We start from the raw sequence: 16923 nt of genomic DNA on the forward strand, positions 1-16923 counted from the left end.
GTTCTCCTCCTACCACCTGACTGCTCCTTCTGTCTCCTTTGCTGAATCTTTATTCACATCTGTCCTGAGCCCTCTTCTCCTCTCTCTATACTATTTCATTTGATAGTCTCATCAGCTCCCATGATTTAAATTACCATCTCTATGCAGAGATCTTTCAGATTTACTTTTCAAACCCCTGACATTCAGTCTCATGTCTCCAAATGCCTATTAGACATCTCAAACTGGATGTCCCATAGACATCTTAAACTCAACATGTCTAAAACTGAACTCACAATCTTTCCCCAAAAATCTTCCCCTCTTCCTAACTTCTCTATTTATTTCTAGTCACTCAAGTTTGCAACCTAGGTGTCAACTTCAACTCCTTCTTCTCCTACACACACCTCTCCCGCCCCTACCATATCCAATCAACAGTCAAGTCCTGTTGTTTCTACCTTCATAAAATCTCTCACATATGCCTGCTCTACTACAACACTTCCATCACCCTAGCGTAGGTCCTCATCACTTCATGCCTGAACCATCACAATACTCTGCTGGTCTCCCTGTTTCTAGTCCCTCCATACTTCAACCCACCCCTCTCTCAGGTGTCAAATCTTCCTAAATTACAGGTCTGACCATATCACTCCTTTATTTAATCAACTCCAGTGGCTCCCCATCACCCTGAGGATTAAAAATAAAATCCTTTGTTTGATTTTTAAAGCTCTTCATCTTTACTCTTTTTGTCTTTCAAGTCTTCACATACCTTACTTCTCTCTAAGTACTCAGTGATCCAATGACATTAGCTTCCCTGCTGCCCCTTACATATAACACTCTACCTCCTAAGAAATTTTACTGGCTTTCCATCAGGTATGGAACCCTCTCACTCCAGCTTCCTTGGCTTCTTTCAAGTCCTAGCTAGGTCTCACCTTTTGCAAGAACCTTTTCCAGTCATCCTCAATATTAGGGCCTTCCCTATAACATTGCTCCCCCTAATCTATGGGTGTCTTTTCTGTACATAGTTGTTTGCATGCTGTTTCCTACATTAGACTGTGAGTTCCTTGAGAATATGCACTGGTTTTTACCTTTCTTTGTACCCCCAGCACTTAGCAAGACTGGAGCTTAGCAGGCACTTGATAAATGCTAGTTTACTTGACTTATTATTCTCACCCAAAGATCATGCCACTTTTCTGGGTGTTTTTTTTTTAATACTCTACTTTCATCTATGGAAAGAAGCTATCTAGCCCAGAAAGCACCCTGGAGAAGAAGTCGGGTGACTGTGGCTCCAGTCCTGAACCTACTACGGTCTCATGTGATCTTCCAAATGACATTTCATCTGAGACAGACTTTATCACCTGTAGAATGGAGTACAGGGTTCTCCATGGCCCCTTCAACTACAGGCCCACACACAGAGCATTCTGGATTTAGTCAAGAATACCATACAAATATCTGGAGTCTATGAGGGGCAGAAGCAGCTCTCTCCATGTCAAAGAACCCCAGCTGCCACAGGAGCTACCACCACCACTCCTATGAGGCTCTAGTGACAGAGGAGGAAGAGAAAGGATGCTGAAATATTTGGCTGTCTCTTCCAGAGCACTCATCCAGATTCACTTGATGGCACTACAGTCCCTGACCCCACAGTACTTCTGCTCAGTGAAACCAAGATACTTTTGGGGACAAATTATTTGCCCTCCTTTTTTTTTTTTTGGCCCTCCTCTTTCTCACCCCCAGGGGCACCTTGTTCCTGCCTGGGATCTCTAACCAGATGTTCTCTTAAGCCAGGGAAAAATAAACCAAAATATCTTTTCCTCTTCAACTCTCTGGTCCTTTTGTTGTCCACGACTCAGCCCATGGTAAATGTCTCTAAGGCTGCCACTGGACAAAAGCAAGTAAGGCAAAAAAGACAAATTTTATATTTTCAGAAGATACATTTCATCAGACCCTCTGTGCCAAGCAGAGGGCTAGGGAAGCAGGATCCAGTTGGAAGATGCTTTTTTAGATGAGAAAACAGGCTCAAAAAGTTGTTCAGTAATCTTAGATTAAAGGGAAGAATATGATTAAAAGGAGCCATTTGCAAAGTTTATATTGTCCTTAAGATTTTTTTTTAATTAAGTTTGGTTTAGGTCCTCAGTGTGACAAATAAAAATTGTCTTTCATGATTTAATATTCAATAAATTTTTGCCTTTTGAAAATAATTAAAAAATAAAATACCCTGAGTACACAAAATGTGCAATGCAGGCCTATGCCTGCATTCTAGAATTAAAATCTATGAATGTCAATCTTGCGGGCTATAGTAAAAGAAGCTGACATTTACATAGCTCTTTTAAGATTTTTACATGTGTTATTTCATTTATTCCTTACAAGCTAAGGTAAGTACTGGAGGTATTATCACCCCCATTTTGCAGATGGGGAGGTGGAGAAGTGAAGAGGAGAAAGGTTAAGTGACTTGCACAGGATCACAGACCCAGTAAATGTCTAAGGCAGTGATCAAACCAAGAACCTTCCTAAATCCATCACTCTTTCCACTCTAACACTGTTTCCCTTCACCATAATTAGTGTCTTCACAATTAGTCTGAGGAATAAACAGCTATAGGGAACTTGAGGGGAAAGCAGACATAAGGAAAGCAAACTTCATGTTCTGCTTTCAGCAGGTCTTAAAATGCCATTTATACCTTCACAAAACAGTGGCTGAAAGTACAGAGGCTCTTCTAAAAAACCAGAGTTACTACTATCAAACAGCTAACAAACTATTAGATATTGCTCCAATCTCTCATGTACTTCAATTTCCTCATAACTTCTCACACAATGTCCTCCATTCAAAGAAGACTTACCTAGAAAATTCTTATTTAAATAGTCTTTTTGTAGTGACTAAAATGTCCATACCCTTTGATCCAGAGATTCCACTGCTAGGGATATTTTCCAAGGAAGTCAATGACAAAAAAAAAAGCCCCATACATATCAAAATACTTATAGCAACTCTTTTTTGTAGTAGTAAATAACTGAAAGCAAAGTAGATGTTCATCAACTGGAAAATTACTAAACACACTATATGATGTAAATTTTAAGAAAAATTAAGAAAAAATAAATATGATTAATACAGTACAAGAAGGAAAGCATTACATTCACTGGTAAGAAATGAAGTAAGCATAACTAAGAAAGCTATCTAAACAATGACAACAATGTAAACAGAAAAACAAGACAAAAAAGTGAACGTTGCCAAGTTATAATGGCCAAACTTGGCCCCAAAGCAGATATGAGGGAGCATTCCTCCTTCTCTGAAGTAGTTAAGAGGTGATAGGTATAGAACACTGCACATGTTAGAAAATTTTCAGAATGTTAGGTTTTCTGAATGCTTTTTTTCCTCTTTCTCATTCTTTTCTAAAATAAGGACTGCTTTTGAAAGTGGTAAGAGTATACAGTAAGATGTAGCAGATATAAAAACAAAATATATCAATAAAATTTATTTTTAGTGGTCTTGTCTTCCAACTTATAACTGATGGGGTTACATCTTGCATTAAAAGGTCACTTTATTCCTAACCTGAAGATGATATCTAGTTTCAACTCAGACAAAAACAAAAACCAATGGTCTAAGAATCAGCATTTGTCTATATTTAATCTAGCAAAAAGCTAGAATAATTAATTTTCCAAGGCTTAAAGTACAATGAGTTCTAATTAAGCAACATAAAACAATCCCCTATTTTGGTTTTTGTAAATATTACCTTGAATTTCATGGTAATCCAAGCTTATTTTCTTCAAATAAGATACTACAACCATGTCAAATGGTCTAACAGTAGCTTCTGTTCCCAGCTGTACTATATTAAACACAAGAATTGTTTCTTCTTTTTCCTGTTGCTTAGTAAGTTCCAAAATCACCTAAGAAAGTAGGTAGGGCAGTAAAGAAAGTTGGTAGAAGTTAAACCCACATTTCAAAATTGAATACCTCATTTTCATAATTTGGAGGGAAGGGAATAAATATATTTGAGCTTGCATTCCTTTTCTGTAGCAAAAAAGGGGACTAATATCAGACAGTTTATAAGGATAATACCATACATGCAGATGTTCCTAAGGTAAGTGATTAATATGTACCTCTTTAATTTCAAATTTGAGCTGAAGATCAATGAGCTCTTCATTTGGGGGTTCTGTGACTTTACTTATCTCAGATCCTTTAACACTTCTATCAGTCTGCTGTGCTCCATCTTCAGCATCAAAATACTCATCATCAGACTCTAAAGGAAAGAAACATTTATTTAACCTGAAATACCATTGTCGAAAATTACATATAAATATTCAAAATTTAAATCAAACATCATTAAAACATTATTTAATCTAAAAAAATCTTAATATCAGGATCACATTAGTCTTAATGTTTAAGTCCCAAAAAATGACTCAATTTTTTGTTATGACAGCCAAGGGGTCCAACAGATAAAGTGTTGTTGGACTTGAAGTCAGGAAAATCTGAGTTCAAATCCTCACTCAGATACTTATTATGTGACCATGGGCAAGTCATTTAGCCTCTGTCTTCCTCCATTTCCTCACCTGCAAAATGGGAATAATAATAGTACCTATCCCCTAGGATTGCTGTGAAGATCGAATGAGATAAAATTTGTAAAGTATTTTCAAACCGGAAAGGGTTACAAAAATGCTAGCTATTGTTGCTGATGCTGCTATTGTTATGTTTTTCCCCTCATACACTTGCAAATACAAAAAAAGGCCATATTCCTAAAATAGCTTTCCTGAAAGAATACTATTTCCTTTCAACACCATGGATAGCACCACCACTGTTTTCCTATTTCTTTTTTTTTTTAATTTCTTAGTTATAAATACCGGTCAATTTAAGAAGTTGTTGGGGGCTTTTTTTAAACAAAACTACTTATTCCTATTATTTAGAATCACAGAATTTAAGGTTCTGTAACATTATCTAGTTAACTCCACAACTTACAAATAAAGAAACTAAGATTTTTTTTTTATCTCAGATAAGATACTCAGTGGCTTGCCTAGTTCACACAGCTACCTATGATTTAGCAGTGGCTAAAACCAAAGCATCCTGACAGCCAAGATCTTTGTACTGCACCATGATGTCAGTAACTTGCTACAGAATTTTTTATTATTTCTGTACATCTGAATTTTTCTAGCACGAGTCTATAGAATTTTTAAAAAGCACACTCAATAATTTGTATTTCCTTACCTGACTCTACTTCTTCTAGCAGCAGTGAAGTGGTAAGTAGTCTTTTTGTCCCCATCAGAAATAATGGGAATAGCTGCTACCTAGCAAAGAATGGACAAGTAAAAATAAAAGGTAAGCTTTTGAAGACAAGAACTATTTATCTTTGTAGTGTCCTGGTCGAGCACAATTTGGATACTTAATAAATGTTTACTGAATTATTCAGGATTAAATTCACAAGAGTCATTTTATATAGACACATATATCTTTTCATCTATCACGTCAGATACACGATTAATTTTTCTTTTATATTAAGCTATAATTTTCCAATATTAGACTACCATAAACACTTAAAAGATGCTAAATATATGTGTGTTACATGCATACATCTGTACATACATATAAAAATAATTGTTTATGGTCAAATGTCATGGCAAGCACAACCACAAAGGTAATAAAAGATAACAACCATTACCTGTGCAAAACTATTTCATTTCTCTTTAAAATGGCACTATATAGAAAGTTAATAGTCTAACAATTCCAATCTATAGTAAGTGATACTTCAACTCTTACTTCATGTTCTGCAGGCAAGTTCAAAGAAGAGAGGTCAAGAACTTTCAATCTTTCCATATTATAAGGTATATCACAAACAAGCTGCAGTATACCACAGAGAATTCTATGCCTGGATGTACTGATGAAGTACCATAACATTTGGGGAAATTGCTCTTATGTTGGCTGCTATATTCCCCTCACACGCCTGGCTCACCATAAATGTACTACCCCACTAGTATACTGAATCAATTACAAAAGTGAGTTCCAAGTTTTAATTATTCAATGCTGCAATTTTATCAAGTACTGGCAAAATAAACATCAAACATAAATATAAAGCTCCAAAAATCCCCACATGAGATGAAAGTGATTTAAAGAAAAATTAAAAAGTCAAAACAAGTTGCAAAAATGTGAAAAAAACTACCAAAAATAATAAATTTAAAATGTTTCCCAAGTGCATTTACCTTTCTCTCTGGAGATGGCACATTTGATCTTGTTGGCAGGGGATGCTGTGAACCAAATCCAGTACATTTTTTATCTTTTGGTCAGATAGTCTCACATGCATCAAAGGAAGGCCACCTGAAACTTTAAATCTGAAAATGAAATTTAAAGCTAGTTTATTTTTCCAAGCATGTCTTTGTAATTATTTCCCATCCTACAATCATATGTATCAATCTAGGAGTGTATTAATCTAGCTATAAGAATACATGCTAGCACAGTATCATAGGATAATTTACCTAAACTAAAAATGCAATTTTACTTTTTAAATTCCTTTCAGTAATAAAAAACATTCAGTTAATTTTATACTGATTCTATAGATTATTCAAATTTTACATTTTACTTTATGTTTACATTATTTACATTTACATTTACTAATGAGGAGGGTCTCCCAGTTCTGCTTGAAAACACACACACACAAAATAGTCAACATTTAAAGACTATAAATCCTTATACAGCCCTAAAGTAAGAGCTATGTCAAATCACACACTTACACTATAAAATATTATCACTTTAAGTAAGAGATAAGAAATCACTGAGCTATCACCTAAAGAAACTTACCTTTGTTTATTAAAATCAAGTAACTGAAGCAGTTAAATTTCTCTGACAAAAGAAAGAAATTCACATAACAAAGATATATTACCTGGCCATTCTAATGTCTTTTTCCACCATAGCCTTAGCCAACTCAACATGGATATCCATAGGCTGTAATATATGCAAAGATGATGGGTGCTGAAATCGGGCTTTTTTCCAATCTTCCCCTTTATAAAAAAAAATTATCAAAAAATTAAGAAAGAAATTATCTAAAACTTTTTTTTCTTATTATGGACATTCAGTAAAAATCTAGATGTTACCTGAAAAGAATTAAAATAGATTAATAGATGGTGAAGGTAAAGATGTGAGCTTACCAATTCATACAGAACTGTATTTATTTGGACAGTGGCAGTATGGGCCACACACTTTCAAAGCAAATAAAGATTTCTAGGCTAATAAGACCCATTTTAGTCTCAAAATTTGTTAGCAAATTATAGGAGTAGAAAGAAAAGGAGTGAAAAAATATATACCAAAATATGTATAGCAGTATTTTCTGTGGTAGCAGAAAACTAGAAACAAAGTAAGAACCTATCAATTGGAAAACAGCTGCACAAATTGTGGTACACAAACATAATGAAATGCTATATTGTGCTAGAAAAAACAGAGAATTATGAGGATTTCCGTGAAATTTGGGAAGGTTTCACTTACTTGATATTGATATTCATTTAACTGAATTGATACAAAAAAAGCAGGATCAAAAGAACAAAATACTCCATCACTGCAAAAATATATTGAAAATGACAATAAAACAGATAACCTCAGATTAAATGCAATGACAATCCTGGCCCTGAAAGATGACAAGACAATCTTCATCTCCCTCTTCCCCCACTGTATCAATAGAGAGGTAGGGGACTATGGGTGTAGAATGTTACATACACTGTTAGATACAGCTACGGTTAATTTTGGTTAACTTTTTTTTTCCATTTCAAGTAAGTATTCTATGAGAAAGGGGTATATCAGGAATTTACAGGCACGAAAAACAAAAGGCACTAATAAAACTTAAAAAAAGAAAAAAAAAGCAAGGTAATTGAGAGACAGCATAGTACAGAACCAAAAACACTGGATTTGGTAATCAGTAAAGTTAGGTTTATCCCCATTTAATCAAAGCATTTAATAGTCTTTCATGTATTCTTACAGAAAAGAAAGAGATTTATGTGACTGAAGAGCATTAAATACTAGTTCAATGTCAACCTGGAAGGAGATCTCTAGTGGAGTACCCTGAGGATCTGTGCTTAGCTCTATCCCATTTAACATTTTTATCAGGAGTTGGATAAAGTCTTAGTGCGTATCCTTACCAAATCTCCAGATAATAAAAAGTTGAGGAGGGAAATAATAGTTAAGTGTCAACAACAATGATAGGACAGAACACAAGGCTGGATCTAATAACATGAAAAAAGTGAAAAAGAATTAAAGTCTTGCATAGGTTCAAAAAATCAACTTCACGAATCCAAGATGAAGGTACAGCAAGACAGCAGTTTGTCTAACAAAGAACTACAAGTTTCTCAGTGTGAAATGGCAGCCAAGAAAGCTAATGTAACATTAGGTAGCAATAAAAGCAATATCACATCAAGGAATACTCTGACCAAAACAGGCCACATACGTATTCAGTTCTAGGCAATACATTTTAGGAAGGATAAAGATGAGCTAAAGAACACCCAGAGGAGGACAACCTCCCTCTGGTAAAAGGTATAAAGCTCATGACATGAATTCCAGTTGAAGGAATTGGTGATATCTAGCCAAGAAAAAGAAGACTCAGGGAAGACATGATCACCGTTTTCGATTATGTGTCACATGAAAGTGGGATTAGACTTGTTCCCTTCAGCCCCAGAAGACAGAACTCAGAGCAACGGGTAGATATTACAAAGGGGCCTTTGACTGAAGCTTGATATAAGAACCAGTATTCTAAACATTAGAGCTACCCCAAAGTAGGATGGCCCACCTGCCTTGGGAGGCACCTCCCTGGATGATCACTTGCTATGTGTTTGCAAAGGGGATTCTTTTTCATATATGGGGTGAACAAATGGGCATTGAGGTCCCTTCCAACTCTGAAATCTGGTGTTTTTGTGATCTGAGTCTCCGCGCTGGTAATTACCAGCTATGTGACCTTGGTTAAGCAGCCAGAATGTTACAATGCAACTCAATGAGAACAGGGAATATGTTTTTACTTTGCATTCCCAACAATTTGGTGCATTCAGGAATGTTCAAAACAAGCTCGCTAACCAGGAGAAAACAAATAATAGCCTATACAAACCATTTTAATTTTGATAACAAAAAGCACCTATAGTTTTGCCAAATTGGAAAATTAATATTAGGAGAATTTTAGACTGTATCTATAGTGATGAGATACATAAGTTTTTAAGATCTCTGGAAAAGAGTACAAATGAAAGTAGAGACTGTTTCATTCTTTGGACCTGTATCCCCAGCAACCAGCACAGTTCATGCCAGATAAACTCTTAAACAGACACTTAATAAATATTTGTTCAATAAATGATGCAAGAGCATTGAGTGAAAGGCAATAAAATACACCAAAGGTGTTACTGTTAGTGCTTTGGTTAAAGTAACTCAGCTACATTTTGTTCTATTGAGACAAAAATTTTAATTTTCTTTGTACACTGTCAAATATTATGACCACATCAGAATAGCCACATTATGTTTGGGCTGAGATTCAGATAACATAAGGAGGGATACAGTGTGAACTGCATTTCTAGTAGTTGTAACAATTTTCACTCCTTTGCCTAAAACTCCTTAGGACCAAGTAACAGGCCTATACATAATGTTCTTGTGTCCATGCATTTGACAAGGCAACCAGCATTAGAATTCCTAGATTCCAAAGTCATAGCAAGAAATTTTTACCTGATCTTCCAAAAAGACACTGGACACTTTTAATCTCAACATCAAACTTGTCATATGCCTTGTCCATTATTTCTTCTAGGGATGAAGTGGTAGTTTTTCTTTCACCTTGACCTATGCTGGTTAGCTACAGTAAAGAAAAAGATTTAATTTATTCCCCCACACAAACATTAAATACTTTTGAGTTAGATGAAGTAGCAAAGAACTGAATAGTTCTCTCTGAACCACAAGGACAATTCCTGGTAGTCTGTCACTAAGACCTTGCCCTTACACACATTCATTTCATTGTTCTCAGTTTTCTCCTGGGAGGCAGGAGGGTTTGAGAAGAACAACGGTCAAGTCTCCTAACTATATCCCTCCGGCCCCTACCAAAATTACTTTGTATCACTTTTGCACATATCTTGTAATGACTCATGTCTATATTCTATATGCTGCACCCTTCCCTGCCCCTCCCCCCCCAAGAAGGTAAGTGCCAAGATGTCAGGAATGGTTTCGTTTTTTCTTTGTATTCCCAGTGCCTAGGAAAGAAGGAAAGGTACAAGCATTTACTAAGTGCCTATTATGTACTAAGCACTATACTAAGTGCTTTATAATTAATATCTCATTTGATCATCACAACAACCCCAAGAGGGAGGTGCTATTATGACACCCATTTTACAGATGAGGAAACTGAGGAAGACTGAGATTAAGTGTCCAGGATCACACAGCTAGTAAGTGTCTGAAGCTGGATTTGAACTATGATCTTCCTGACTTCAGGCCCAGAACTTATAATTTGCTATAACAGATGCTTAATAAATGCTTGCAGTTACAACAATGCAAAGAAAAAGAACCACTGCCACAAATAACTGAAAATGAATTTCAAAAAAATTACAAAGAACAAGCATGGCCCTCAAAGAAGAACTATGAGAAAACACTTCTTCTCACTTCTTTGCAGAGGCAGACAATCCACAGATGTGAAACACTGCATATATTATCAGGTTTTTTTTCAAAATCTTAAATTGGTTTTGCTTATTTTTTCTCCTTTTTCTTTAAAAAGCTTTCTGGGAGAAGAGAAGAGTAGGGATAGGCAACATAAAATATCAATAAAAAATGTTTTAAATGCATGTTGAACTGAAACGTTGAGCCTGCAACCACGTGGAGCAGCAGCTGCAGTTCAATAGCCTAGAACTCGGTTTTACTCTTCCTTACCCCAAGTATCACCAAAGCAGTTGGGTCACCTTGGCCTTACTTTCAATACTACTGCCCTTCCTCTTCCTAAGCCCATAACGGCCAACGGGCTGGGGATCCAGGGCTCAATTCTTCAAAATCTCAGCCTTCGTCTTCAGGTTTAGCTTTCAGTTAGTCACTGGAAAAGCTCCTTCTCTCTATTTAGCAAATGCTAGTCAATTAACAAATATTCATGAACTTACCTTAACTTCAATTAAAAAAATTCAAACAATGAATGCCACAAAATTTTGAAATCACAAAAAAATCAGTAACTTTTCTCAGGCTATATTAAAAAAATAATATGATGATGAAGAAAATCATTTTAAAACAGTTTCAAAGTACATATTAAGACAATATAAGATGATTTAAGGAAAAAATTAAAAACTGGAAATGAGTTTTTATGAGAATAAACACTGGACATGGAAAACTAAACATCTCACACACAAACACACACACATACACATACCTGAAAGGTACCAAAATCCAAAATTAAAATATCTGAATTTTCATGATGGAATCCTGTCCTTGGTACTATGAGGTAGGAAGGTTTCAAATTAATCCTTAAATCAAGAACTTTCCGTGTTTCAATAATGTGGGTAAGTCCTAAAGATGACAAGTTGACAATAAAATATCTATTAAATGGGTGAGTTAGAAAATACAAATTATTAACAAACACTAAAAATACAAATTGAAAAAAGAACATAAAACAAAGATAAAACACTCATTTTGACTATTTTAAATAATCCATGACTAATTCTAAGCAAGCATTTCTGAGTACCTCAGACAGATGAACAACCAAATATACTCCAGGGAAGGAGATTGTTATGACTTTCAGAATTAAAAGTCACATGATCACTAACATACAAATATGACCTAGGAGACCTGTCTTATTTTTGGTTTTACACTGGGCTCAGGAAGTGACAATGCAATAAGTGCTTCAAAATAGATTTTTTTCTGAATATTGGTATTACTGTTGAAAAATCATAGTTTAGGTTGCATGTGCATTTTTTTCTGTTTCCAGTTGCACTTTCAAAGTCAGTATCAGAAATCCTAGGTTTGTCATTATGAATAAAAAAATGCTCAAATAATTTACCTGTAGCTGTTTTCTCTTTAATTTCTTCCAGTTTCATCAATGTTGCTGATGTTATCTGCTCAAGGTCTAAACTCTTACTTGCTTGAAAGAATTCTACCACTGCATTTATTGTTTTCTGTAAAATAATTTTTAAACTAATCTTTCCATTTAACAAATATTGCTTTTATACTACATTATCCCAAGACTCAGCTCAGTTACAGGATAACCTCAGTCTTGCAATACTGCTTTACTACATTCTCTCTAAATTTTAGGAACAAAAATCAGAACTAATTCTTTGTTACATTTGTTATTTATAAGCCTCCCAAAGAATAAAGCCAGGGATTCTGGGCAATTGCCTGAGAGAAGGCAGATGATTTGATAGAGGCAAGCTGCATAGGGATTAAATAGAAAGGAAAGAGAGTAGCAGCTTGGAAGACAGAAACAGAACTGTAGGCCCTCACAGCTACAAGGTGATCTAAATCACAGGTATCAAACACACAACCTGAGCCACACAACCCCTGCAAAACTCCCTGATGCTGGCCCAAAACAGACTAAAATGAAATTAGGAAATGTTCGACATTTTCCATTGTTGTACTTACTGCATCATAAATTATCTCTATAGGCTGAGACTGAACTACTAGAGTTTGGTCAGCAGTGCTATCCACTGGATTGGTCTCAAATTCAACTTTAAGCAGTGATGAGCTGGTATCCCCAATGGAAGCCACAAGAGATGGAACAACATTTTGCTGCATTAGACCAGTTACATACCAATGTTCCAATTTTGCTTCTACCCTACAAACCAATTAAATAAACAAAAAAGATTAAATGTAAGTTTACTTTAATGTGGTCAATGGAAGAAATTAATCACATAAATTCTTTCAGAGAAAGAACTGCATTTTAAAGCCAAAGAACTATATCCAAATTAGCAGGTAAGCCCTGCAAAATCTCATACCACAATACCCTTTCAAATTTGACTTCTATTATTTCCTTCCAGGACAAAATGGTCTACTCACTGCCCAAACACAGTTTAGATTTTCTCATCTCCTTCACCCTGCTCTGATCTGTCCATGTCCGTAGGAGTTAAATGGAGAAGGGCCCATTTTTCCACAAAACTTTCAAATTTTTTTCACTCCTTCTTTTAACCCATTTAACACTTATTGTTTGCATCATTCCTTTAGCACTTAATCATATACTGCCTTCTGACATACTGTATAGCATTGTTTTTTAATTTGTATTGTTCATTAACTTTTTTGTGTGCTTACATGAGTTCAGTGCTACCTAATTCAATTATTCAAATGTCTTTCATTATTGGCCCTTATTTTGCTACATATCTGGGGAATAACTGACTACAGCTTTCTATTCTTGGTTTATTCCTGGTTCTGGAATGTCAGGAAGGTGAGCAAAGCCCTCGGCATCTACTGTCATAAGATAAGATACCCCATTATCTTCCACAGTTTCTTTTTAAAAGGAGTAGAAGTGGGCAAAGAGAGGGAACAAGAAAAGAGGCTTGCTTGCTCTTAAAGATACAATCACAATAATGGGATATAATATGTAGCTGTGAACTCTAGGGGCTGGAGAATGTCTTACTTAGAAAACTAACTTCTCTTGGGTGCCTAAGACATAGTTGATGCACACCATAAACTTGTAGATAATTTTGATGCTTTCTCTGGACCTTTTCAGTCCCAGTCAACTCTAAGCTTCTCTGATCTTAAAGTATCCACATGTTTTGTCTTTTTAATATAAGAACGAGGACCCCGAGGGCAAGCACTATGTATGTATTTATATACCTTTGTAGCTAATATAACGCAAAAAATAAAAATCTCAATTCTTTTCTTTTTAATTTACCTAAGCGCCTGTGCTCCTGGCCGCTGAGATGCTCGAGTGCTTAAGCCAATAATTTGTACTTTAAGTATCTCTGGAACATTTCTGTATTCTCTGATTGTAATAGATGTACTTAGCAGTTTCAGTGTCATTACATGGGCAATATACTAGACAGAGGAAAAAAATATTTTTAAAATAAAGTTTAAGTAGTTTTTATTCCCTTGCAAAATAAACCTCTATTCTATATACACTATATGCAAGGATTAAATTGATTGAATTTAAATAATTATTATACTTAACATTATAATTAATATATTAGATAATAATTAACACAGCCAAAATATTAACAGTAAGTTTTGCAAAGCATTTTACAGAGACTATCTCATGTGATCCTCACAACACTATAAAGTAGGTGCTACAGGCATCATTAGTCCTTTCTACAAACAGGCAAACTAAGGCTCACAAAACCTGCGTGCCCAGCAAGGTAATACAGATAATCAGGTAGTATGTGAACTCAAATCTTTCTGACTTCAAGTCCAGTGCTCTTTCCATTGTAATAGTTAACATCTGGCTTTGAGGTTTACAAAGCATTTTATATGTATTATCTCATTTGATCCCACAATAACTTGGTGATATAAAACTACTCATGGCTCAATACAAGTACTATGGCCAAGAAAGAACACCATAAGACAGCAAAATGAAAAATCATATCTTCTCACGTTATAAGAATATAAACTAAGCAAACTTAGGGAGGGTCATGAAAGAAACAATAACATGGTATCAACAAAATCCCAACTCTATAATGACGTTTTTCAGATAATTCTTAAATTTGCTAACATAACTAAATCTAAGCAAGAGAAAGAATTTTAATAAGCAAAAATCTAATTACAGACATTTAACAGTTAAGAACACTAATAAGCAAACTCCTGGCACACAGAATATAAGTGACTTATCCAGAGCCACATAGCTAGTAGCTGTCAGGGGAAGGATTAGAACCCAAGTTTTCCTTACTCCAAGCTCAAGATTCCGACTATTTTTACCACTTTGCCTCCAGCAACTGAGTATCACTGAAATAAAAGCTAAACTTAAACTCTAATGTTTTAACCACTTTTCCCAGATTGGTTCCTATTTTAACCCTTTCAAGCTTAGAACATAATAAAGAAGTACAATATTAATTTATCAACATATTTACCTGCTTAGGTAAAGTTAAGTTGTGGGTACTGTCACTATATCCAATGGCAGTGAAGAGTTTTGCCTTTTCCTCCGGAGTCATGAGGTCATCAATTGCTACAATAAAAATTCTAAATTTTTTAGGGAACTATTACAGAAAGATAGTTTCAGTATGACAGATAAAAATCTATTAAGAAGTCTGATTAAAGTACTCTACAAGAACCAGCCAAAGTGTTAAAGTAGTTTAATCTATATTTCTCTGAATAGGTATTAGAACAGACAGAGTTAGAAATTCAGGCAATACTACATTATGTACTATGTATTATTTTAGCATGTAAAAGTTTTATGCTTGCAGGTAAGTTATTAGTATATTGTTATTATTATTATTATTGTTACATTAGCGCTTACTTAACACAACCCTTTCAATCCCTTCTATGAAATTCTTGTCTATTTTCCAATACATACACCCTTCATAAAGGATCAAAATAAAAATCTATTCACTTTATCTTATTCAGAAACCACACTTGTAAATATCATATTATACCTTTATTTCATATTATTTTAGGAAACTATGTTAAATTATTTAGACAAGAATGAATATGTGTTACATTTCTCTCTCAATGAGGTGTACATTAATTTGAATTGAAACTTACTTTCAGGAACTAAGGATTCTTCATCATCCTTTTTCTTAGTTTCTTTCTTACCCCAGAACCCACTAAACCAGCCTCCACTACGCTTCTCCCCTGTATCAGTCGATTTTTTTCTCAATTTTTGCCCAGATCGAATCACCTAAAAAGTTAAAAAAGATTTCTTAATTTATTTAAATTTCATTAAATTCAAAACTTCTTTAAAAAAGGGCACTCTAAAAAGAAAATCATATCATATCTAGGAAGTAAATACTATGCAACAAGGTGTAGTGAATTGGGAGCTGTAGTCAGAAGGAACTGGATTCAAAACCCCTACTAACACTTTATAGTCTTTGTTGCGTGAGCCTGGGAAAATCACTTAAATTTTCAGTGTCATTTAACTCTCTAAGACTAAGTTGTAAAAAAGTTACTGATCTGCACTGGTAAAAGGAGTTTCCTATACCAATTAAACCTGAAATGTAGACCCAAAAAAACTCATATATTTCAATTTTGAAAGGTACTATAACTAACATTTGTGCCAAATTGCCCCCTTTTTTAAGCAATAGGCAACTAAGGCCCAGAGAAATTAAATGACTTGCCCAAGGTCATAGGGCTAAAAAGTGGCATATCTGTTTATCAAACCCAAACCCTCTAGTTTCATAACCAGTGCTCTTTCTACTGTCCAAAATGTTATATAAGAAAACACTAACATATCTCTCTGTGCAACTTAGAATTTACACCTCTCAACTGTTTATGCTAACTATGCAGGGACATGGAAAAAAGGGGTAAAATATCTCATTTCTCAATAAGATTTACTAAATTAACTTTCAACTCAATCACTTTGATGGTCATTTTTATCAGTCTAATTTGATAACTATTTATACTGAAGTAAATCAGTGTATAACTGTTAATAAGACATAGGTTTGCTTCAGTTGCTTCATTAAATATTAAAATTAGATTCCTGGATGTTAGGCTTAAATAATGATAACAAAATGCTTAAAAATATAAAACAAGCTAGAAAAAGTTACCTACTTCAACTTGTGCTTGTTGTCTTGCTAAAACAATATTGAAAACATCAAGAGTCTTCTCCAAGTCCTTATAAAACAAGAGGACAGACTTTTAAGTAAATGAATGATAAAAAAAAAAGACCCAAGAGATGCTTTTAATCAAATGATTTATGTTCATCCAAACAATTTCTTGTCCTTCTGCAAAAACTCCATGAAAATAAAAGTCTACTTTTGGATCAACAATGCTTTAAAAAGAGGGAAAATAAACTCTATAAGGTGATAACCACTTCATTAAAAATAGTTTGAAAGTAAGATTTCTCTGTATGTCTTATCATCATACTAAGCTTTAAGAACAAAATTGGAAATACAAATGTTCAAAAAGAAGCCTTGTTTATA

The 16923-nt window shown here is 34.6% G+C and overlaps 1 protein-coding gene across 1 annotated transcript in view; it reads right to left on the reverse strand.

Annotated features, from left to right (window-relative positions):
* Window positions 1-16923, reverse strand: part of VPS13C (vacuolar protein sorting 13 homolog C) — a 173174-nt gene that overhangs the window by 110851 nt on the left and 45400 nt on the right. Inside the window, 14 exon segments of the mRNA XM_078151183.1 lie at window positions 3693-3846; window positions 4060-4199; window positions 5159-5231; window positions 6142-6191; window positions 6194-6276; window positions 6825-6942; window positions 9629-9752; window positions 11298-11434; window positions 11925-12039; window positions 12503-12695; window positions 13749-13891; window positions 14917-15011; window positions 15548-15683; window positions 16553-16615. Of these exon segments, the coding sequence (XP_078007309.1) occupies window positions 3693-3846; window positions 4060-4199; window positions 5159-5231; window positions 6142-6191; window positions 6194-6276; window positions 6825-6942; window positions 9629-9752; window positions 11298-11434; window positions 11925-12039; window positions 12503-12695; window positions 13749-13891; window positions 14917-15011; window positions 15548-15683; window positions 16553-16615 (1624 nt within the window).

Source organism: Phascolarctos cinereus, unplaced genomic scaffold, assembly GCF_003287225.1.
Source record: "Phascolarctos cinereus isolate Bilbo 61053 unplaced genomic scaffold, phaCin_HiC Scaffold_3;HRSCAF=262, whole genome shotgun sequence".
NCBI lineage: Eukaryota > Metazoa > Chordata > Mammalia > Diprotodontia > Phascolarctidae > Phascolarctos > Phascolarctos cinereus.